Below are 25,730 nucleotides of genomic sequence, written 5' to 3'. Positions count from 1 at the left end.
AAGATGTATACATGTTTGGCTAACCTTTACTAATTTGGCCACTAGAAATTATTATGATCAAATACATTAAATTATATAACAATTCAGTATTTGTGTCTGCTGAATAGCATACTACTTCTTTATGGCTGGTAAGACATGGCTGGTATACATAACTGTATACTGTAAAAAAAAATAAAAGTTCTTACTCAAAAAAGTACCCATCCGCTTTACGTTGTCCGCTTTATAATGAAGACATGATTTAACTTACTACTGTTGCTTTGTTTCAGCCCCACAATCACTTTCTCTATATACCACATTTTCCAAAGTGATGGATGCATTCTCCTATACCCATTCTACACTAATGTCCTTTTTTAAATTTATTTTTGCCTCCTGAATTGTAAACTACTGCTGTTGTTTGAATGTACATGCAAAATTGTCTAAAGTCTGAACTTCACTGAAACTAGAATGCCTTGAACAATTTGTAGTCTTACAAGAGTGTTATAAAAAGGATCAACATGTTGTATTACCATGGAAATTTTGAAAAACATACTTTCCCAAACAAATATTACTTTTTCTCAATGGTATGAAGTAATGAAAACCACATGTGTAAATCTGCGATCCGTGCAGTAGTTCAAGCTGCAGCTAATAGAAAATACAGAGAGTGAACTCTGCCATATAAAGGATTCTTGTTACAGAAATATAATGTGAAAACCAGATGCAGACAGAAAACCTTAATCACAGATGGGAATGTAATCACTGGCATACAGAATACTTTTTTGATCAATCTCAACCATATGAGAAATGTATTTATTTTCTAAGGAATGCAATAAATCGAGAGTCTTCTATTTGAATTCAGTTAACCTCATATTCACAGTGCTTTTATCTTGTATGTGGAGAGAAGGAGGATATAACCCAAGCCAAAATTTTTAGAAGAGACATTGGCCCTGGCAAATCATTCTTGTATCAGCTTATCTTTCAAGGAATTAATAGGATGTAAAGACTACAAATATCAGGATCAGCCTCAAGAGAAATGAACCATTACCTACGACGAAACGAACCTTCCTAGTTACTGCCAGAAAGCCCTTCACCACCTAAGCACTCCTCTGGTTAAATTCTTCCCTTAATATGTGGTTCTTCAGAAATACGACGCTAAGAGCAGCACATTGTTGCACTAAAGTTTTGTGAATCAGGGCTGGAGTCCTACACCAAAGAATCTCCCTACTCCTTTATAAAAAAACTTGAAGAGTTATTGGTCTAAAACTAAGTCTAATTTGGGCTTCCTCCTAACTGCTGGAAGGGCTAGCAAATGCCTTCCAGCCACAACACTCCTGGGTCTCAGCGACAAAGGACTGCAGCACACCACAGCTCCACAGCTACATCAAACATCTAAAAGGCCAACTGCCTTTTACAAACTATACAGACCAAGGAAGGACCAAGATAACTCCAGCCAGTTTTCATTGCTGGCAACATTTCTGCTCACCTTCTAAGAGATGGAAATATTACAGTAGCAGTAAATTCCTCACACAAAATATGGAAATTGTCATTAAAATCTGAAAACCAGGTTCAGAATTCAGGTTTCTGATACACTACCAGCAGGATCTACCTACGCCATTAAAAAGACTCAGCCACCACTCCTACAGATCATCAGCTACTTCATTTAAGAGTTACATTTGCTTAAATAAATTTTACACTCCATGATGGAACTGAACTGTTACGTTAAACTGCAATATATATATATAAAAAAAAAAAAATTATGCTGGGAAATAAATTTTAAGAAAGGAAAAGCATCCAGAGATGACAGATTTCCAGGCTCTTCAGCACCAGCAGTGGTAGCTTACCTCCTGATCCTTGCAGCACTCTCCTCATGGAGGTACCCACTTTACCCAAGGATATCACAGCTCTTTACACAGCCCTGGATAGCTGCCAGAGTTCACAAATAAGCTTTTTAAGGTAACCCAAAAGTGGTATTCATTTATTTTAATAATACTGAATAACAAACGGCGATGATTTGGTAGCTGTTACACCAGAGGAGAGGGAACAACAAACGCCTTTTGATGGGCAGAGTTGGCAGGTTCTCCCTCTGTCTTAGAACCTGTAAGTCCCATTACCATCACCCCATTTCAGTTATCTGCAGTAAGAGGACAGAGTGTTGTACCGTACCACAGGACTCCCAGCAACAGCTCATCACAGGTGTTCATCAGACTAATTTTGCTGAAGTTCCTGTAAATGTGATTTCTTAATTGCATGTCTGTATGCTAGGTGAAATTTGAAGTCAACTACTTGCTTTTTCCCTCCTGTGTTAACTACTAGCAACCATCTGATGAAACCGCTTTGATTCCACCACTGCAAGAGAATTTTTTTTAACCATCTTGTCTCTTCTGCCATTTAACTTTAAATGTCTGATACCGCAGCAGTGATAGTACAGAAGTCAACACTTAACGCTAAAATAACACGGGCTGGATATGCTTGTCTTATTTCTAAAGAAGCATGCCTAGATTAGTAATAAACTTTGGCCAGATATCTATTTTAATTTGCATGTTTTTCATATAGCATCACAATCATGTGTAGAGTGCTAAAAATGGAGTGCAATCCTCCAGCTGTAAAACAGTTCCACGTGACAAAACATAGAGAGATACTGAAAACTGTTTCGTGTCATGTGTGAACGTGTGTGCCTGTGTCTTTTTTTTTCCCTCTCATCTAATTTCATCTGCGAGAGACTGTCCCTAGAGCACAAGAGAAGAGAGAACCAATTATATCCAGAGGTTGGTTTCTCCAAAATGAAGGCATCTGTTCCATGCCAATGACTTCCACATGGAAGAAAAACATAACTTTGAAGGCATCTGCGTTCATGGGTGACAGTTGCAGATCTTAGGGTCTACTGTAATTGCCCAGCTGCAAACATGATTTCATTGCTGCTGCTGTCAGCTGATCTCCTTGCACTGAAGTGAGCGTAAAAAGCAAATAGCTGGATAAAAATCTGATATTCTTGTAGAATCCTGACAATACTTTTCATACTGAGAATACTTTTCCTTTCAGAAGAAAGTGTTTTTTTTCTGGTACAAAGGATTTGATAGAAGTAAACTGCAAAGCCATTTTTAAATCAGCATTTTACAAAATATTCTGCTTTAAAATACTATTCTTTAAAGAGTTCAAGCAGAATGTGCTCATTATTTGTTAAGATTTCAGGCTGATATTTTGTAAGCGTGATTCAGAAACCAGCATGATTCACCAGACACATAATCCTGCAGCCCACCTTATTTAGGCAAGGAGTCTCAGTAAAACCAAGAGTACACCTGAGTAGAAGCTCTGAGTTTTCACCCAAAAAACATATGGCAGATAAATAACTAGTATGATATTCATTACTCAACTCGCATCACTTGCAACATGAGTCAATACTTTCCAAAAGGCTCTTAAAAAAACTTTACTGGTAGCTGAAAACCTGGCTTACAGCATCGAGTGCAATACTTGCAGAGAGATACTCAGCAACACTGAGTGCCTTCACTGTTAAAAAAAACCCACAGAGTTAAGAAGCAGCTCATTCGAAGTAGCAAGATCTGAACTGATATTCCAAAGCCCAGCACTGCCTGCCACTGAGAGATCAAAGACTACTGATGGGTGGTGCTGCCGCGACAGATAGAACCCAACTGGCCTAAGCAGAAGATGCATTTGCACTCCTTATCCTCCACTCGCTATAGTTTCCAGAAATATTTCATGCACCTCATGAGTTTTTGTAGTTTTTTTTGCCTAGGACTTCTGTCAATAGCCTTAAAGAAGGAAGACCGTACATGTTAGGGAGATACCTTTTATCTTCTTTTTTTTTTTTTTAATAAAATTATCTGTAATTCTGCTGGATTCCAGCCACAATCCCAAACACACTCTGCAGCAATGGCACTCAGCCCCTCCAGAATGTAAATACACAGCTTAGGAAGGACAGTAAGGATTCCTCCGCAGCTTCCATTGTCTGACACATACCTCAAATTACTATGAACACATGAAGCAGTGAATGTGGGCGGACACACTAGGCCTGACACTTCCTGACCACTTCTACATTGCCTCCAGGAAGGACAAGAGTTGGGAGTGAGGAAAATTAACACAGACACCTGTTTCCTGTGACCTCCTGGGGACCAGACACCACTGATGACTTCTTCTGGCAATGTCAGAGGTTCTGCCCATCCTTCTCTTCCCAAAGAAGCTACAGGATAATAAAAACAATAGTGGCAAATAATAGCTCTATAAGACAAGAAATGAAGGCCTGGACTTTATTTAAAAAAAAAAAAAGAAAGAAAGAAAATTAACATCAAAACCTTCCACAAATTTCTTGGGAAAGGGATGGGACTAATAAATCTCAAAAGGAAATTATACATTGATTCATTCTCTAAATCTACCTTAGCTGTACACTTCTCTGGAAAATTTTGGAGAAGGTAGCTGACTTAAACAGCTGAACACAGCCCTTGGGATACAGAAGTTGAGAATCCTGGTCCCACGGACTCAACAGCAACCTGTGAGAATATTATTAGAGAAGGAATAGACTTTTCTCTCCCTTATATGGCATTCTTCATCAAGTATGTCTATCATTCACAGTTCAAAGAGAATGACTTACTTTACATTAAGACCTGAGCTAGCCCACTTAACCTTACATTAGATAATGTAAATAGGACCGTATCTGGATGTAAACCTTAGAATCATTCCAGCAAAGTATTGTTAAGATCACAGTTGTAAGCTCAGAAAGCTTTAAGGTCCAGATCCTCAGTCTGGTGTTCAGACAAAAGAAATACCATCTTCAATAGAATGGAGCACGTGAATAGTGTGGAAGATCTGAACTCCAGTACTTTAATTCAACATTTACAAGCTCTGCTGACCCATGGAGCTGCACTAATTTATCACGGCACACATAAAACACACATTACATTCAGAAACAAAGCTAACCTATTCAGTTCAATATGGTGGTTTCCTTGCTCATCTGCAGAATGCTTTAATACAGGTTGCAGCATGCTTTTCCAGCATTAAGTGGTTTGCCAACAAGCTTTAATAATAATAAATAGCCATGAAACAGCTTAATGGTTCCTAGAACTCGGTGACTTCACTCACTAAAACCCTTTCTATAACATTACCTTTAAATACTTTCAGCAATGCCACTATTAAAACAAGATAAAAAATCATCCTGGCACTACCATCCATTGATAGCACACTTGCAGGTGCCATTATCCCTAAAGCTGCTGGCAGTTTTCTCTGGCATCACTACTCTTTAATGGCTCTGGCAACAACTCCCACCTGGATGTCATTGAAAGCACTCCTTCGGAGCACATTTCCCAAAAATCTTTTGCAGCAGTATCATTCTGTCTCCTTTGTTGCATTCTAATTGTCTCATTTTCTGGCAATAGCCTTACCCTCTCTCACTTGTCAAAGCCTGAGCTGTTCTAGGGAAGTTCGCTTCTCGAATGCATATGATCCAAAGCTGGGGTGAATTTTTCCAGAGGACTTCAGGACAGTACATTCGCTGCTCAGGTCACACCTTGTAACAAAACACGATCAAACCAACGGGGAAGCAAAACACAGGTACAAAACCCTATATAATTTAATGCTTCATAACAGAGATTGTCAAGCCTTGAGACTACCAGAAGGCACACAGATTTACTCAATGTGCCACCCAACCTGTCATCATAGCATGAAGAACCAGCATCCTGATACTGCCATTACACCAGCAAATAAAACCAAAACCAGAAAATATATTCTGAAAAATAAATCATAATGAAAAAATATGGAGACATTTTGGGAGCTGGATTGGATTAAATAACTCAAGCTATTTAAAATGACACCACCCGTGCCAGAACCGAAAGGGTCACCTGTGTGGCCACCATCAGAAATCAAAAAAAATTAGTCAGAAGTTCTCCAAACAAAATCAACCCCTTACACAAGCTGTATATTAACATCCAAGAAGGCAGACATACATAAGCCTCCTAGAGCTACAAAAATAAGCATGGTCTTGTAATGGTCAAGCAACCATCTCCCCAGATGCTTGTCAAAATTCCTGGGTTTTACTCACTGCATCAACCTAGCTTTTCATAAACTACACATACTTTATTAAATGCCATTGCGTGCCACTGTGTGCAGATTAATTCCACTCCACTAGGTGGAGTCTTTCGTCTTCCCAGGCAGCATCCTAATTACTAAAAGCATCTATTATCCTCCATGAACTTTAGTTATTTACTTTACTGTAAGTGCCATAGTCTACCTGTCTTCATGGACAGAAAAGTGGCAATGAATCATATGCCTTCTTGAAATGACTAAAGAAGTCATGAACTATCCCATGAAATCTCGTGTCAGCATGTTGCAATACGGGATCACGCAGGAATACTGTTGCTGCACAGTTCTGTACAACACAACTGTGCTTTCATGATGGCCAAATTCAATACATGGTACTGAATAAAAAGAAGGCATCACTTAAATAAGTTACCATATCACACATGCCCAAAAACTGCATATAAACAAAATCAAGCCACTGGAGTTTTTACATTCTTTGTGTGTATTCAGAATGAACTTTTGAGTATCTAGGATGCCCTTCCTCTCTAAGCATCCCAAAATGTGTTACAGAAAATGAAAGGGAGCATGAAAGGATTTCTTTCTATATTCACATTTCCATTCACAACCACTGGAGTTAAATATGGCAACTATTCAATAGGAACAGCAAAACTGCATGCAGCATTTTTTGGAAAGAGTAATAAAAACAGAGCACTCCCATCAATGTGTTCACAAATTTTAGATAAGAAAATCTGGATAGTCTACATCCAACTATAATCTTTCTTTTGGGGTTGGACTTTACCTCAGCCCCTGTGATAAGTACCAAAATACCCCATGACCAAAGCAAGAAGCCTCTTGATCTAAAAACTCTCAGGCAGACACCATCTCCACTAACACGCTATGACAGAGCATTTGCTTGGTCATATTTGCAAGCACAAAGCTCCACGTAGGCGCTGAGCACTTAACGCGAGGCTCCTCAAGGCTCTCGCATCCCCAGAGCAGCCGAGATAGGGCCTCCTCAGCACGGCTTCTGCTGTTGGCAGATATCACAAGCTATTTAAGGCTACAGACATTTTGCCCCGATCGGCCACGTTTTTTGTAATATTTACTTCTTGTACATATGTCTATAACTATGTATACGTCCCACAGAAGGTGAGGTTTAACAGGGTTAGCTTTGTTGGGAAAAAGAAGGTTTGGAGGAAAGGAAACAACTTTCATGTTTGGAAGATTTGAAGCTAGTGACTGTCACGGGATGTAAACACTCTTCTGGGGAGGGAAGCTTTTTGTTATGTTTCAGGAGCACACAGAGTTTTGGATAAAATCTGTATAAATAATCATCCCTCTGTCATTCAACATAAATTTATGCACATGTGTGCACACAGTCATGTTTGGGAATACAAACTATAAAGTAGACATGCCACAGACTTCTAGACAACCTACCACAAGCACTGATCTTGCACAAAATCACATTCTATATTTAAATTTGTTTATTCAATTTTAATTACTTCTGTTCTGTAGATCACTTTGAGGAAAATTCCCCAAAGTCAAAAGCTTACAAATCCAATTGTAGAACCAAAACAGAAGCATCAGCAAGGCCCTTTCCCATGCAGACACCTGCCAAAAAAAACGAGTTCCTGACTAGTAGATTAGAATCCAACAGCTAAACCCCATTCTAATATTAAAACCAGTCAATTCTCTATGTTGAAATAAAGTAAAAGCTTTTAATTTTATTCTGCATGCTTACTCACGTTGTGTACACAGGGCTCAACAGATATAACAACAAATTATCACTTCTTCATTTAGATTCTTATTGATAAAATTAACAAACATATTTTTCACTTTTTTTAATTATTAAAAAGCAATAATGTTATTTTCTCTGGAAATGCCTCTGATGGAAAATTTATGCTCTACCAACGCTGTACTTTCCAGGTTTACCAAACTCACTTGGGTTAGCAGCTCCACAGCAGCAAATATTTCTGTATATACGTATTCAAGACTGATTTAATAATTTCATTTGATCATGGAAAAAGTTAGTCAAAAGCCCCATTAACTAAAACGTCCTTGATAAGCCTAAACTTAAGATTTGCAAGCATAGCACGAAAGAAACAAGCCCAAAAACGTTCTGTCATCCTCTGCACATCCTTTACTTTGCACAAGATTCTCAGTAGTAGGTAAAGCTATATTGTTGCGGGGGGGGGGGGGGGGGGGGGGGCAATCACTTGTCATTTTAAGATACAATCATAGTTTATTAATAAAATTATTTTAAATGTATGACTTAAATCCAATATAGTGACATCCAGCAATCCAGTGCCATTTTTACAGTCCAAATAGATATGGCACTAATTGCATAATGCCATTTTATCTGCCGAAGATAAAAGTGCCGATAAACAAAAATGCACATTAGGCAGGAGATTTTTCAGAATAGATTTTTTTTTTAAATAACCCACTTGCATTAACAAAAGATTGCAATGGCTTCCAAATTATAGGGTGTTATTTTTAGTAGAAGTAGTTCAATATTCATATTGGAGCAGATGTAGCAGTTTAACAAAACAGCTCTTCAAATCCTGCACAAATTGAAAACAGGAAAACTGATTGCATTTTCTCTTATCACTTTCCTTTTCTGAATTGACACTTTTGGCCTTCTGAAAATTTACACATGGCTTTCATCTCAACAGCACCTGCTGATCAAACAGAAACCTAACATTTTCATGAAAATGGTATAAAGGACTAGTTTTCTTTTTACCATCTTAAAGGGCATCAGCAGTCCACTTGATGGCAACAATTGCTGAGTAGATGGCACACTCAGAATACATTTTATATTTTCATTACCCTTACTTTTAAAAATGAGTTAAATCACTAGTGGCTCTTTCATATTAGCTCTTTGTCTGCTTTAAATTAATTTCTATCCCTATCTCTGCCTTACCCTGATGGGTTTCATTCTACAGTCAGCTAGACTTTAAAGAACATCTGAAAGCCTTTGAAATATTATAAGACACACTGTATGTTCTGCAGCCAATGAGTCTTCTTTCTATACGCATTTATAAGCTATCATATAAATTAATATATACAATTATGCATACACATGCACATATTGCACAGACATTTCTTTTTACAATGCTTATACTAAGGAAAAAAATATAATTCTGCAATATTTCTCATTGCGTTGGATTCCCTGAGAATTGTTGACAAAGCGTGCTGAGGGACAGAAGTGCAAAGTGCATTTATCTATTTTAAAGTTGTTCTTGGTTTTCCTTTGCAGTCTTCACACTGGGAGATGATGGTCTAACAGGTGCTCTGGAACTTGAGCACTGGAACTTGAGCATCAAGACCAGGTTGAAATGCTGCCGCTGGTGAACACAGTCAACATGAAAACAGTACAATCAGAAGTCCACGGTGCTCCTGAAGGAGCTTACGGTATCAAGGCATCTAAATAAATATGAAACATGAGTACCTTGTTATCCTGTCTGCTTCTGAGCCTGTAAACTCGGAAGCGCAGCTTCAGGTAAAAGGGACCATCATCCCTTGCTCATAATTCTAGGTGTAATTAAAGATACTCCCAAAACCTGCTACGTGTCAGCTTCTTAACCGCTAGAGCCCTAACCCCTCTGAAGTGCTCTGCTGCCATCCATTACCATTCTGCTTCAGTGATAAGGTAACCTGAAGGCAGAGATGACATACAGTAATAAATGTGCCACTCCAGACAGTTGGTTCGTGAATTTCAGTGTTTCATCATGCTCACTGAGGCAATCGCAAACCTGAAATGTCAATATGCTCAGTCAATGGAAGGAAAATAATGGGGCTCTATTGTCTTACCCTATCGATCCGCTGCTGTCAACAAGAATACATGCCCCTCTGGCTTTAAACAAATTTTAATTAGGCTTTTAGTTACTGGATCATATCTATGTATCTATCTGTGCAAACACTTGACAAAGCGAAACGGAAACATAAATATATCAAACTTTTAAATATATTTTAAAGTTAATTGTTTAACGCTGCTTTAAGAAATGATAAAGCCGTTCGCTATGGCGGCATTTGCGCAGAGTCACCTTCATCTGGCCAGGAGGGAAGAACCATAGAACGGTTGGAGTTGGAAGGGACCTTAAAGATCATCCAGTCCCGGTCCAGAATACAACATCAAACAGCACAGAAGAAAAAAGACTTTCTGCAGTGCCCTGTGGTTCTCCGTCGCTGGAAGCCCCGAGCCCCGGCGCCGAGGGGCGCTCTGGGGACCCTCGAGCCCTCCTCCCCTCCCACCCAACACGCGGAGCAGCCGCTGCCATCAAAGCGGGGTCCCCATCTCATGCTTTGCCCCCCGCCCCACGCACGACAAGAGGCGCATCCCCTGCCACGGGGGTTGGGAAGGGAGAGAAGAGGCGACATCTCCTATTCTCCCCCGCCCTTTTTGCGCCCGAAACGCCCCTGGCGACTCCCGGGATCCCCGGAGGCACCGCCCCCGCCGCTGGGAGCCGCCCCGAAGCCTCTCCGGGACAAGGACCCCGCAGCGCTGACCCCCGAGGGGTCCCCCACCAGGGCGCCTCCGTTTCCACCCTGCGACCGCCTTCATCCCGGCTCCCGCTTCGCAGACCTCATCTCCATCCTGCGTAGCCGCTCCTGGTTTGGCCATGCCCTGACCCAGCCTGTCCCGCTTGGCTCTACCAGAGCACAAGAGCCTGAACACAAAGCGCTGCTGAGCCCTGGCACCACTCATCAGAGGATGAATGATGAGCCTGAGGAGGTCCCTACACTTAACAGTTCAAGTTTGGAGAAAACAGCGTTTATTTTGATGGGATTCATCAAACAGGACCGAGTTCTCAAGAAGGGGAGGCAGCAAAGCAGCCCAGCCTGCACAGCACAATGGCACCAGGCTGGCAAGGAAACTCTGCGCCCTTGGGTTTTAAAGTTTTAGTGATGTTTCTGCCTAGGAATGAACACTTATTTGTAAGAGAAACGTGTCTCCTTTGCAAGCCTTCAGAGGAGGACCGTAAAGGCTGGGATGAGGACAATGACTGCATGCTGGAGTGAGACGGGCATTGTTCAGTACAGAACTCTCTCCAAAATCAATCAGCCAAGATCGCAGTTTTTTCCACAAGAAAAGAAATAAAGGAAATTTGACACATAATACAAAGTGAAAACCAGAACCTGGATGGGGGAAGGGCGTGTGTGTGAAAATCGTGTCACTGCAATGAATGTCAGATAAAAAGGGGTCTGTCACAAATCCTCCACTAATCCAATAATGTGAAAACCTCTTGGTATCACCGAGACATAGCACGAAGTATTTATTTCAATAATTTTTCATAAACCACTCTATATGTTTAGCCTTAGAAAGACAGCAATTTGGCAAGTTTTCCTATCACAAAACCAGGACTTTTGATTTTTCATTAAAGGCAAACTGATTTTCACAAGTCGAATTCACTACGCATTCCTCAGCTGGTATTTTTACCCTGAAGAAGAACCACTTCTCCCTCAACTTCCTCCAGTTGTCAGTTGTGTGACAACCATATTTAGAGGTAGTCAGACAGGTCATATTACAAAAGTTAGTCAACTCATTTGAAACCTTAGCCCCTAAACTTAATAGTAGTTACTATGCATTTCTAAAGAAAAGTTACTTTAATTAATTCAGCCTGCAAGGTACCACAGAGCTTTGTACAGAGTATGTACAAATGAGAGATTGCTCTTCTTAGGGATTTTTGTTATAGATTTTTTTCTTTGAAAGAAATATATATATACACACACACATATCATGCCATGAACTAGTTCGAGATCCATCAGATTCTCATCTTCCAGAGCTACAATGTGTGTCACATCTATGTTGGCCATTCTGACAGGCAGTTCTACTACTCAAATCACAATTTTCTGAAGAAAAACTAATCCAGAATCCTTCCTAATGTAAACAGTTTGTTACAAAAACACTCACATTTAAAAATAAAGCAATGTGTGTTAATAAAATAAATACATTGGAGTACAAATGTGTAACAGAAGTGGTGTTCCACAAGCACAGCTGTCTCAAAGTCTAAGCTGCAGGCTAGAAATCTTAATTTCAGCTGACTCTCTCTTAATAATGGGTTACCTTCCTACAAAGCGTAAAGTCCATCTGCCCCAGGCAGATAAATTTTGAAGCATTAAAACAGATAAAAATCTAACATTTTCTTCCTTGCATTGAATATGTGAATTCTAGTGTGCTATAATGTGAGAATTCCAACATATGACCATTATGGCATAATATCTCATGGTTCAGCTTATCATTACTTCACTTGTAATTTTTATGTTAATTATATTCATAATTACTATAAACAGATGTGGTAGAAATTCATGTGACCTTTTACTGCAGAATGCATTTCTCACTCTTTCCACTTTATTTTAGTAATGTAGTGTTAAACCAGAAGAAAATATTTCTAACACACTCTGTACGTATGTGTGCACATACTTAACATGAAACCATTTCTACCTCATATTTCAGCCAAAGGACCACCTATAAGCCAGTACACATTGACATGAAAGTGATGGTAATGGAGAAGTCTACCCTGAAACATACCCCTGAAAGACTGTTCTTTCAGTGAACATTTTTGACTAAAACACCTAGCTAAAGCCACCACTGAAGCCTAGGACTTGAACGGAGCACTGTGTTTTTATTCAGCACCTTTGTTAATGCAGCAGTATCCTGCTTTACAACTACAAGTACATGACAGCCATAGAGCAGTTTATTTTACTCACAGCCCAACCATCACCGTCTGTACACAAAACACATTTACAATAAAATCACTATGGATTTCATTAAGAGAAAGCCTACTCGAATTTCATTTCTTTGGACCTAATCTATAATTAGTGTGGACAGACAGGTGCAAACCCTTCTCCTCTACAGATGGCTACTGGAAATGGTGCAAAATAGCTCCTTCTGTTTAAACAACACACAGATAACCCGCTCTGCTCTTATCACTTACAATTACCTCCATTATACTGAACTAATGTTTACTTTAATAAAATGTCCACTGTTCTCTCAGCGTTCTTTAGAAACTTTCATATCTATGGCAGAAAAAAAAATGAAGATGGAAGTCAGTGTCTTTCAGATGAAAATATTTTGGGGAGGAAACAAAAAGCCTTTTAAAGGGCCGGATATTTTGGCTTTGATTTTACATCTGCTGATCATTCCTCTTTATCCACAAAACCACACAGTATACTACTTCCTGATGTATTTATGCTACTATATATTAAACTAATCAAGTTTATAGTAAATAAGAACAGGATAATGGCAATTCTTAAGCAGTTCTTTTAAAAAAATCCATATGGAAAACCAAGGCCCTTTACATTGAAAATTCAGGTTTTAAACTATCTCTTTTAGATCTTCCTTGTGAAAGTGAAGAAAAGGAAATCTGCAAGCCAATGTTTTAAGAATTTACACTTGCAGTACTTATGCTAAATTCAGCGCGAGTTTAAACTTTTATAAATACAGGTTACTATAAAAGGCTATATGAAAAAGAGCAGGCTGCTACTACCTATGTGGATCGAAGGTTTTTAATCTATTCAGATTTAAATTAATTTATTTTCACATTTCTTTAGCCAAGCCATAAGAAATAACCCCTGCACAACACCAAACTGACATTTTATTTCAGCTGATGAGACTTCTTGATCTCTGCATGACAGCTAAAGTTTCTACAGAACAAAGAACAAGATCTCCTTTCCCCCCCCACAATGTAAAAAAGCTGAAGCTCTTGCAATAGAAAGAAACGTACTAACATCCTTATTCAATTAGCTAAAGATTTAACAGTAATAGACTGTGGCAAGTGGATTTGAAAGATGAAAATGACAATTGCAAGCCCTTTCTCCCATCACCCCCAATGCAAATACTGCAGACGCCCGCTTCATCCAAAGTGTCTGGCAACGAGGAGTTGCAGTCTGCACAGTACCTCGGTGAAGTGAGCTTCGCATTCAACGCCTGTCGTCTGAAGTTCATTTCAGGAAAGTGAGAAACAGGATTTGACAGGGAAGAATGTCCCGAACTGACTAGCCACTGACCAGCACTCCAGGTGGAGCTATTTTTCTCTCCTTTATTCTATAAACAATACTTCCAGTATAAAACTCCATGTGCGCGCAGCCGTACATAGTGTTAAGCATATACAGATGAGAGACACCGTGTGATGTTTCGCTGGTCCATTATTTAGGCACGAAACGAGTTAACGTTTAGGTGGTCAAAAATGGTAGAAAGCAATGTTTTACTTAAAAAGATTTTGGAAACTATTTAAAAGCTCAAAGCCTTTGAAGAAAAACAACTTGAGCAGCAGTTGCCAGGAAGCAGTGACCTAACACTGCTGTCTGCATTCCATTACAAACAGAATGGTTCTTGTCTCCTACAGCATGCTCAGGGCTGGGGAACCCAGCCGCTCGCCCTCCTGCAAACCCAGAGCCCCAGAAGAAGTCCTGCCACCTCCTGTACGCCTTGGCTTCAGCTTGCCAGAGACACCAATGAGTTTAAGGGTGGGGTATGGCGGGGTTTGGGGTTTTCTTGCACTGATGCGTGGTTGAGCTTCCCATGACAGCAAAGAAAAATGACGCAGAAGTTGAAAGAAGTAGCAATTATATTAAAAGTTCAGATATGGTAAAATGGACCTTAGCTAAGTTATCAATTGCCAAATAAAGAGTAACTTCCTAACCAGAAACCTTTTACAGCGAGTCTGCGCTGCATCTCACAACTAACAAGGCCTTTGCCAACTATGTATTTTTGTAGATTATACTTAGGAACAAGCCATAGTCACATCTTTTTCCTAGTGTTTTTTCTATTGATGGGGAGCCACAGAAACACCGAGTGCTAAAACCGGGACATATAAACAAAACAGACTAACTTTTTGAACATTCAGCCGAGCTGGAGGAAATTCCTTGATCATATTGGATTTCCTAAGGAAATCAGCCCAGAATACACTGAATGAGGTTTTCAGACTTCCCATGGAAAGGTCAAGCATCAGCTTTAACAACTATTAGAAACCAGCTTCAATCCTCTCGGCTATCCAGATTCACTAAACCGTTAACAGAAGAGCAGAACTGAAAACCAGGACAATAGAATTCAAGTCTAAAAATGTCCTTCACGTCTTGCCTCAAAGTACAGTTAACAAAGTTCCTTATCTAAACTTTCCACTGCATCTGTCAGGATGCAGAAATGGAAAAGGAAATGTAAGGCTACAAGGGTGTAATTAAAATAAATTATTTTCACCCTTAGCCCTAACATATTGTGTTTACAAATACAATAGTTTTGTTTCTAGCTACATGTCAAAAGAAAATATTTTCCAAGTCCCTCAAAAAGCATGCAAGCATTACGGTAAGTAGGAAGTAAGTCAAAACAGATTAGTAGACCGAAAATGGGGAGGGGAAAGAAAAGAAAAAAAAAATCCTGCTTTGGTCAGCAACTCAGACCACCATCAGAGGATAAATCAATTTGCAGCAGCTGCGGACAGCCATTTAAGTCTGGGGCCTGAACAGATTAATTAGGGGAAGCGATGTTAAAAGTTAAAGGGGTCAGCGTTACATTAAGCACACGAATATTCGCTGGACCAAACCAAACCCGTACATACCAAAACTCAGAAGACATCCTGCCAGCTAGCCGGGGCTGTGCCTACAGCCAAGCGTTTGTCACTCGCTGTGTTCCCACGGGCAGCTCCCGCTTTTAAGAGGCAAACCCCTCTCCTTGCCCAGCCCCCGAAGGGCCATGCCTGTCACCGGCGTCCTGCTCTGCCTGCAAAGGCGCACCTCGGAGCCTACCGACAGAGCAAAGGAGGCGCTTCCAGCCCTGCTACGGCTGGCAATGAAAAACTTGAGCGGTTCTGCAGGGGAGATCTGCATCTCGGGCTCCACGCATCGCAGCTCGTACCCGAGCGGGGTGGCACCGCGATCCTCCCCGCGCCGCGACCGAGGGCGAGGCGGAGAGACGAGGGGGTGACCGGCAGAGCCTGCTGCCGATCACCGACGTCTGCTCGGCTTCCAGCCGCTCCGGGGCTGCAACTCGTGGGCGGCGGGGGAGGCTGCCTTGGCGCCTCTTACCTTCTCCCTCCCTCCCCGAAACTCCTCAATGAACCGAAGGGAAACATTTTAGCTCCCGGTTGAGGCAAGAGTGATTCGAGAGCTGCGTCCGATTACTTGCTTTCAGTTTCCCTCTAAAATTTAGGAGAGCGGAGTACATCACCACACGAATTTCTCTATAAATTACCCTCTAATGGAGCCGCGAGTGCCCCTGCTCGGGTGGCAAGTCCTTCCCTACCCTAAATCCAATTTTAGCCCGATCTTTGGCACTAACAAAAGGACTGGAACTCGCCAAAAGTCAAAGGTTCGTCTAAATGGCCGGGAGCATGGTTTTCATCCTTCCAATCTCACACGGTCTGGTACGAATTTATCGAATCAAACCTTTCAGCTCAGGTAGACGAGATGACACGATTTCATTGTATTGCAGTTTTGGAAATGCAATCCCTAACGTTGCCCCATCGTTTTAGCAAAGGAGATCATCACGTTGCAGAGAAAAGACGATGTGCACCGCCTGAAATATTCCTTGCGAAATCGCCTCAAGTGATGTTGCCAGTGCTATATAATCCCGTGATCGTAAAGAAACAGAACAAAAATCCCACCAGAAATATTTCAGACACTCTGACTCACATTGGCTGTGCCTAGAGAGAAGGGAGGCAGGGGGGAAAAAGCCTTAAATCGAGAAAACCTAGGGTATGGGGGGGGGAAAAAAAAAATCTGTGCTCGAGAGGTTTATATTCTAAAAAAAACCAAATCCCTGGGTCGTTTGGTTCGTGGGCAACTGAGAAATATTGGGGTGCGGGTGCGGGAGCAGCGGGTGCGGGAGCAGCATGCAGCGCTAACCGTGCCCGGCGCGCCGGGTTAGTTACAGCCCCGGGAGAGCCCGACGGGGAAGGAGAAGGGAAGGAAGAAGGGCTCGGTCTCCCCGCGCGCCCTGCCCTGCCCGCGCCCCGTACTCACACTGCAGAGGACCGGAGATTCCCACCATTCGCCACGGGCTGCGAGCTGCAAATAAAAGTTCCCGTCCTGCTCGGGGTTGAGCCGGCAGCCCAGGCTGCTGGAGGGGCGAGGGGGTGGGAGCGGGGAGAGCAGCGCCGCGCGGCTTCCCTTCCCAGTCCAGATGATCCACGTCCACAAAAGTCAAAACGAGCCGAGGAGAAACTCCAGCTGCTCTTCCCCCCCTCCTCTCTCGCTCTGGTTTTTTTTTTTTTTTTTTTAAAGGAGGATCGGCTCGAGAGAGAGACTACTGGTTCCACGGGAAAGGACCAAAACCCAAGCAGAGCTCCAGGTCGAGATGGTTCCCGCGCGGGCGCTTCTCTCGCCGCGGAGCGCAGGGAGCGGCCGCTGTCAGCGCGGGGGTGCGCGCATCGCCCTGCCCCGGCGGAGCCTCCGCGCCGCTCCCGCTAGCGCGCCCCGCGCCAGGCAGGCAGCATTCTGCCGGCAGCGCGCCCGGCCCCGCTACCCAGGTGCAGGGGGGGAGGGCTTAAAGCGGTGGGAGGTGATAGAGGTACGAGACATCTGTGTCGTGAGGAGGTTAGTGGGGGTCAAGTATATGTTAACAATAGGCGAGCGCGGTCCCTCTCGGGCAGCCCGCCTGTTCTTTCTTTCGCTCGCTCGCTTTTACTGGGTGGACATCTAACTTGCTCCCTAATGATGCCTCCCCGGCTTTAAGAGTCCAGACTGCCCTGCAGTAACCCAAGACAAACACTTTCTCTAGCCATCTGGAGAGCTCCTGGCTGCTCTGCCTGTGTCTCATCACTGTGTGAAGAGACAGCAGTGCTAGAAATCGAGCCACTCTCAGATCTACTCTCTAATCCCCTTCTGTTAGCTGATTTCCAGTCAGACTGTTTGCTTTTGCATTAGATAATAGCCTTAGAGAAAACAATTATCATTTTCTTTTTCCCTTTGTTTTTTTCCCCTCTTTCTAAAGTACAGTATCAAGGAAGGCCTCCCTCTTTTTTTTTTTTTTCTCTTTTTTTTAAGAAATTTATAGTCTTTCATGGCTTGCAGAACCCAGATGCAATTTCACACTTTCCTGGAAGGGGGTTCTGGATTCTTCGGAAAGCAGTGACACGTAACTGCAGTAAAAATTAATTACTATCATCTACAATTAATAGAAGCATGCCACCGTTTGACTTCGTGTTTCGTTACATAATCATTTCGGTAGGCATCCATATATTTTCCGATTCAACAGTTATTCTCTTCCACATTTTGCAGAGAATATTATTGTCAGTCACGCAACCTGCAGCAAACTGGTGCCTCTGCTGTTGTGTTGACACTGTATAAAGAAGGTGTCTCCGCAAAAAGAAAACACCCAACACATCAGCTTCGCATATTGAGTAAAAAAGAGTGGATTTGGTTTTTTCAGGTTGCAGATAATGGATTGCAACTGTCAGAACTGCTTGGACACTTAGCTTCACTTTTTTCCAGATGTCAGATGTTAAGTAAAAAAGTGAGCATAGAACAGAACTTCTAAACAAACTGCATTCTTTATTCCTGTACGCACACATGCGCACACACTCGCACACATGCACATGTTGTAGACTTGATTGTGCAAATTTACAAATGCCTAATTTTAATCACATAAATAGATCTATCGAATGCAAAGTAGCTTTACATGTGTTTATCACAAGCACATACACATTTCCCGAAGGGAGGGGAAGCATTCCTATATAGATTTATAAGCATATTTATAGCAAAAATTTTCTGCTTCTGTAGCTGGCTTTGAAAATTTGGTTGATTCTGAAACTATGTTAAAAATATGTTTTATTATCTGGATAAATTTACCTTTTCTCCAGAAATTTAGGGATATAGAGCTTTAATTAACTGGTTGGCATGTAGTAATACGGGGTCAAATTTACCTTGAAGTAAATTCAGCTCAACAGAGCTGAATAAATCAGAACATGTTTTGGTCTACCTTGATTTAAATTTACAGGAATTATGAGAAGCCAGAAGGCCAAAATTATGGAAGAAGAACCTTTAGAATAAAGTATTTTCAAGTATTTTAAAATAACTTAAACCCAGTAAATTTTACAAGGTTTCCTTTGTCTCTGGCAGATCTAGAAACTGTAGTTGAGCTTGGAGATCTTTGTGGCATGATACTTTCATCTCAATTGTTGTATATGCAAGCTGAAAAATAAATAAGACATTCGCCAGTGGTCCCTGAGCATGTATTTCTGAAGTGTCAGAGACTGAACACTTGAGTCCAATTTCTCAGTTTACAGCTTTAAAAAAATAGATTGACTTTCTAGGTATTATCTTCCAAAACAGTAAAGGAACATCAGCTTAGATCTAGACAATCTGGAAAACAGTCTGAGCTATTAGCAATTTAATATCCACATACAAATTGATTAAAGTATATAGACTTATGTCTTCTCTTTCCGTAATGAGAAAAATACAGAAATCACCTATGAACCCCCCTGCCCTGGCTGGTATTGCACGGTGTTTCCAACTATTCACGGTAAGGACAAAGCCTACCCAGATAACGAAGCATAGTAGAGAGCAGTAAATACTGACTACTTCATGGCAACTATACTTTTGACAGACAGGCTGGGAGGATAAATTGACGTGATTCCTAAATAATAGAAGATGGTAACCATCAAGTTTTCATTATATTGCAAAGCTGATGATTGAAGCCTGGCTTATTGCAAACTTCTCTTATCCATACCTTTTTCTTTTCTCTATTTATTTCCTGGAGAAAGTAGATATGTTTTAGTGAAAAAGGAAAAATAAACATGTTCTCTGAAAGATGAATTCATGTTTCAGGGAGAAAAAAAAAATGCAGCCTCACAGCAGACCTCACAAATACTTGGTAACTTTACACCCTGCAGATTTTTTCTGCAGACTGTAGATGCCATGTCTGATTTGACATATGAAGGATTTACACTGTGTATCACTGTGTGACATTGTGTGAGAGAAAGGCTGGTAAAAGTATAGTTGCACATGGAAGTCAGAAATATCCTACTAGGCTGTCCAAATCTGACTATATTTTGATTGTGCAGAGACTGATCAAATGTTTAGAGCTGAAACATGCCTTACTCTTTACTGTGAATAATTATATTATGGGCAGTCATCTGCACTGAAATTCTTGGAAGAGAACTTATATATCAACTCACCTCATTGCTGTTTAAAAATAGAGACAAGTATGTCCCTCCTAATTGTCACTGCCTTGCAGCTTGGAGTGTTATACATTGTCACATGTCCCCATCCAGAGTTCAATCTCTTCAAATTCTTTCCCACTCAGGCTGTGCAGACTTTAAGTTCAAATCTGGTTGGGTTTTTTTTTCAGCAATGTCTCTGTATTAAAGTGTCTACCACTTCGAAAGGCTCAGTTTCAGCCTCCATGAACCACACAAGCATCTCGCTATTTGCTTCCATTGGAACTGTGTTGGGCGTTGGGATATGGATCAGGGCTGTGTGTGGTTGCTACAGTTCTCATTTGGCAAGAACTTACTTGGATGGAGTGGTGCCATAAATGTTCATGTAAAACTAGTTAGAATGCTAAGCTAGTTCCTTGGTAGCTTTAACTTATGAACCTTTCCCTTAACCACGTTTTTTCCAATTAGACTCCTAATTCACAACTGTATTTTACATGTTAGCATGGGCCACACTTCATTTTCATTTCAGTCTGTTTGTACACCTTTTTAGGTTGTGGAGTCCAGAGGACAGCAGCAAGATGAAGACCGCTGCTCGATTCATATTAACGTTACATTCACTTTCTTTGGGAAATCTTTCCCAGTTTTGCTGAAGAACAGACTAAATCCTGCCTTGACTGCTGCACAGAAAAGCAGCAGGACGTAAAAAGTCCCGTGGTGCAAAACTGCTGCCCCCTGCTTAGGGGGTCTGCGAGAGGGCTGCGGCAGGTGACTGCCGAGTTGCTGGATACGCTTTGCAGCTTTACATATGGGGAAAAGATGCGCCAGGAGTAGTGCTTGATGATGGGAGCAGAAACCGTGCAGTAGCAGGAGGGATCCCCACCCTTTAGTATGCAAAGCATGTCCACTAGGTGATGTACATGCTGCAAGAGCTGACACATTACCTGCTTCTCTTTTCTTTTCATGCTATTGCTTACCCTTTGCTTTTAGTAGTGAGGAAAAGATATTAAGTTCTTTCCAAATCGAAAACAGAGAGGCTATCTACTTTCAGGAGTTTACAGGCTCCGCTGATGTACAGTTTGACATCTTCTCCTTGTCTAACGTGACAGATTTTAGCCCTGCTTCATGTGTATCTATGTGGGGTATTCCTTAATTCAATTATATCCTAAGGACAGTTTTTCCATTCTTGTTTGCCTTTTGGTGTTGTGAGGACTCATAAAAGCCCATTAATGTTACAGCATTTTGAAGAACTTCGCAGCATATATGTACAGTGACAGAAAAAGAGGAGTAGGGTTATTTTAGAAAAGATCACATAAACAAAATGTATATATTGGCAGTCATTTGCAGGAATGCCAGTTTTGTCACTCATTTTCAGTGAAATATGGCTTATTAAAAACCAAATCTTTCCAAGAGAAAAGATTCTACTGGTTAAATAAAGCAAAACCAATCAAAAAGAGGGAGAAAAATATTTTGAAAACTTTCACATAAGTTATGTTGTCTTAATCCGTTGTCTATGGTTATTTATGCAACTATGTATTGAATATTTATTAAATTAATATTTAATATGAAATCTATTTTAAAATAGACAATATTTATTTTTAGTGCTGACATTTTTGTCTGTGCTGAAACCAAAAGAATAGACTGTGCTGAAATAATACAGGTTTAGCGCTACTGCTCAAACAAACATGAATACACCAAAATGGAAATAATATATTTGGTTTCCATCAATGTCAAAGAGCAGGAAACATTTTGCTGTTGTGGTTCCTGGAAGCAATAAGCACTGTATTAACTGCCACACAACACACACGCACTCTCACGCGGGATACCTCTCTTAACAAGGGGAAACCATTGCCCTAACACACATGCATACAGTTCCTTAACTTCCCACCTGCTGGGCAGCCACCTGCAATAAACAATGGTGGTCTATTATAAGACAGTAATAAAATAAGCAGCCACAAAGCTGTTTACCTAAACACCACTGGAAGTCCCCCAAAAGCTGAGCTGCGGGCTAGGGAACCATTGCCTTGAAGGGCGTGGGGAGACCTCTCTTAGGACCATCTCTGAAGGCCAGCACATTCCACTTTTAAATATACCTACTGTTTAACTAGAGACAGCAACCATCTGTAGTAAATGTAATGGTGCACAGCTACCATAATATAAGGTAATGAATCCAATGTGCATGATCTGTTCCAGGTTTCCTTTTGTATATACAGAGTCCCTCAGCGCTACGTCTCCTAAAAAAGTACAGTGACATTTTGTACATAGAAGGCTAACAACACAACTCTCTTATCTTTTTCACTGGCACTGACACACGCAGGCTTAAATTTGGAATGTAACCGTCTTCCTTGCTATCTGCAACTAAACAATATACTGACTGCTCCTGTATAAAAATCTGGCTCATTCAGATTTTGTAAAGAGAGGTGAAGTACTCTTTTGGTATCTCAGATCTCCATGTCTCCAGCTGTAAATAAAAACAAATTGGCCTAGCTATTAATATCATGACCTCAAAATGATGTAACTGACACCACATTTTCCACACACCTCCCAGCCACTGTTGAAACCATCAAACCAACTTAAACAAAGGTAGGTTTTAAAGCCTCTGTCTGAAAAAAAAAAAAAAAGAGCTATTCTCGAAGGCATTTTTTTAGCGTAGTAATTTCTTCAAAATGCATATGTGTCTATTAACTGGAAAACTTCTTCACTGAGATCCATAAATAGTCTAGAAGCCACTAGTATTCTAGCTACCGATATTCTATTTTCCTTTACATTGTATTTGCAACTGGGTATATATTTCCATGTTTTGACTCTTCCTATGCAAGTCAAAATCAGATGTAGACTTTGTCTTGCTCACGTATAGTCCATCCATGAGTCTTTTAGAACTCGCAAAATGATATTTTAAAAATAAAGTTTCAACTAGGGTGTAGTGCACAGCTCAAGCTTTAAAATACACATTAACAAAAGTAGATATTTTATTTTAAAAAAAATAACGGGTATCATAGCAAACAAAAATTATGTTTCAGAGTTTCAGATTGCTGTGGAAAAGACTCAGCTACATAACTGATCCTGTTACTACTTCATTTGTTGGACTCTATTTAAAGCCCAATTTATTTTTAGAAGGAAACTGATGAAATCTAGTTTGCTCAGGAACAGTTATTTGCAGATCAATAGCAACTTAAAAATGTCTCATATGCACTTCGTTACAAGGAAGATGCTGAGATACTCTCGGATAAACAAGAAAAGTAGAAGTAATGAAAAAAAAATGATGTCTGACAGAAGACAGATGTATTTTTTTCCCTTTTGCTGGCAAAAGCTTTCTTTTAAAAACCTTTTAACGATAGACATTAAGAGGATATAGGAAGTAAATAAACCATAATACAGAAATACGCAGAAAGAGCAAAGCACAGTGTGAGAGATGCTATTTATAGAAAAATGAGGAAATAAACACTTTTAACACTACAGTGCAATGCAAAAAAATTACCTTTTAAGGGGAAAGTTACCATGAGATTGTCTAAGAAAACCTACATGTTATATGGTTAGAAAAGAAAAGAGCTAAATACAGCCACTTTTAGTTGAACTGAGTAGCAACCAGTTCTGGTGTAATCTCCATCAGTTCATTGGAACTTTTCTGGAAATTAGGTCCTGCTGCACATGTCAAAATTTCATCCGAAGTGCCATAATAATTTATGGCCTGTCTGCAGAAACAACCTGGTTCTGTCTCACTGAAATAACTGACGTGTTTGGCCACTGATTTCCTAGGAAAGGAGCTGAACTAGAACACTCACAGACCTTATTACTAAAAATACTCTTCTTTTCAATAATATATTTTTAGCTCAAACTTCTTTTCTTCTTACACAATTACTTGCCTTTTAACCACGGGCAAAAAAAAAAAGTAAGCGTAATGTATTTGATATTTATGTCTTATATAACAGAAACCAAGTAAGTCAAATTTAGAAGGCACTTTAAAAATTTCAAAAGTAGAAACTACTTTCCGTCTGCAAGACATAAACATGTTAAAATATAGAAAGGATTAATTTGCCCATTTTGGCTTGTGTTTATACTTACAAACTTACATAAACTCATATAAAACTATATGCCTATAAACTTATAAACTGTGTCTCTAAATCACCCAAGGGATCCAAGGAGATGTGACTTCTGAGACGCTTTCATTGCCTACAGGATGTGGTACCAGGGAAAGGTCCAACTTACAGCAGTCTCTACCACTTTGCAAGCAGCTGAAAGAACTGGGAGGTTCTTTCTGGAAGGTCCTGTGTCAGAAATTGATGCCTTTGTTTTTCCTGATATCACTTGTATCTGTGAGTTTAGGGAAAGGTATTGATACCTGCATTTTACAGAACTGCGTGGGAGGTGGCTCTTGGTCTCATAACTGTGAGACCTCCCCTGGGTTGGAAGACAGCTTTTCCACTCTGACATGGAAAATCTGCAAGGAAGATCAAAAGAAGGTTCTGATTTTAAATTATAGTTCATGAATCATTTGTATTTTTCTGTTTGGTGGGCATGAGCTTCTACTTTGGACTTTTAAAAATTTTTCTTATTTTATGTAACAGGGATTTTTTAACACGGACTGGATCACTGTAAGAAACTGTATAACTTTGTTGTTATTTATAGAGGTATAATCACTCTTCCCACAATGATTAATTATTCAAACTTTATTTAATAAAACCGAAGTAATATATCTGATGTTGCTTTTCCTATTTATCTTCTTAACAATTTTTTGCCTGCTGTTCCTGATGAATCATAGGCTTTGGTGATTTCTAGATGAAGTTAGCCTCTCCTATTTCTGAGACTTCTGTGAAATTGATTCCTTCAGATTTCCAGTTTCAAAGCTGGAGATTTCTGTTTATTAAATTCAGCATTCTTCAACAAAATTATCTCTGTATGGGAATCACTGACAGTCAGTGCTTCAGAGTTCAGTAACAGCCAATGAAAAAAGCTGAGAGAGCACAATACTCTTTCTCAATTAGCTATATCAGAACAAGGTTTCCTAATTTAAGTTTCTATAAGTTTTAGGATCCACTCTAATAGTTGAAGAAGATTTAAAGATTCCTAGATCATCTGAAGTCCTTTAAACAGACTCATTTAAGATGGAAGATTTTTATCTGGCTGGATATAGTGTGTTGGGGGTTATTTCACATCACAAAAGCTATTGAATTAGGCCTCACAGACATTGTATATCTTACAGAGTATCTGGCTCATATATATGTATACAAATATACGTGTGTGTGTGTGTGTGTGTGTGTGTGTGTCTAGTCTGTGTTCAACTTACTTGTCAAATGAGCAGGAAGCAGGATAGCCATGCACCTTAAAAAGATGTTTTTTAAACAGGAAAGGGAAGCAAAGGAAAAGAAAAAACCCTGAACAACCAACTAGATGTTTTTCTCCTTCAGATGCTTCTTTTGCTATTCTTTCCCAAAGGCTCCCAGGTAATATTGTGTGTGTATGAGAGTTCTCTGAATTCTTTCTTTCTGGATATTTTGAGAGTTATGATTTTACCGCATAGTTTTGGAGCAACTTACTTGGAACCATTACACTGATATTCTGCACCATTCTGCATTTGGGTAAGTATTAGGGTCCCTAAGGTATCTTTTTTAATAACTTCACTTCTAATAGGCAAACTACAAT

At 40.3% G+C, this 25,730-nt stretch overlaps 1 protein-coding gene across 5 annotated transcripts in view; it reads right to left on the bottom strand.

Moving 5' to 3' along the window:
- Nucleotides 1-17,130, bottom strand: part of RUNX1T1 (RUNX1 partner transcriptional co-repressor 1) — a 112,486-nt gene extending 95,356 nt beyond the window's left edge. The window contains exon 1 of one of the 5 annotated variants that reach the window (XM_054058731.1): nt 16,957-17,130. In XM_054058731.1, the coding sequence (XP_053914706.1) occupies nt 16,957-16,984 (28 nt within the window). In that variant the 5' untranslated portion in view covers nt 16,985-17,130. Of the gene's footprint in view, nt 1-15,554; nt 15,974-16,380; nt 16,508-16,956 lie in introns of those variants that run through there. The other 4 variants (XM_009558031.2, XM_054058736.1, XM_054058730.1 and 1 more) reach the window with 4 other exon arrangements.
- Nucleotides 17,131-25,730: the final 8,600 nt, after the last annotated feature.

This window comes from Cuculus canorus, chromosome 2, assembly GCF_017976375.1.
Source record: "Cuculus canorus isolate bCucCan1 chromosome 2, bCucCan1.pri, whole genome shotgun sequence".
NCBI classification, from domain to species: domain Eukaryota; kingdom Metazoa; phylum Chordata; class Aves; order Cuculiformes; family Cuculidae; genus Cuculus; species Cuculus canorus.
The sequence above is the reverse complement of the archived record's forward strand: the minus strand, read 5'-3'. Positions and strand labels throughout refer to the sequence as shown.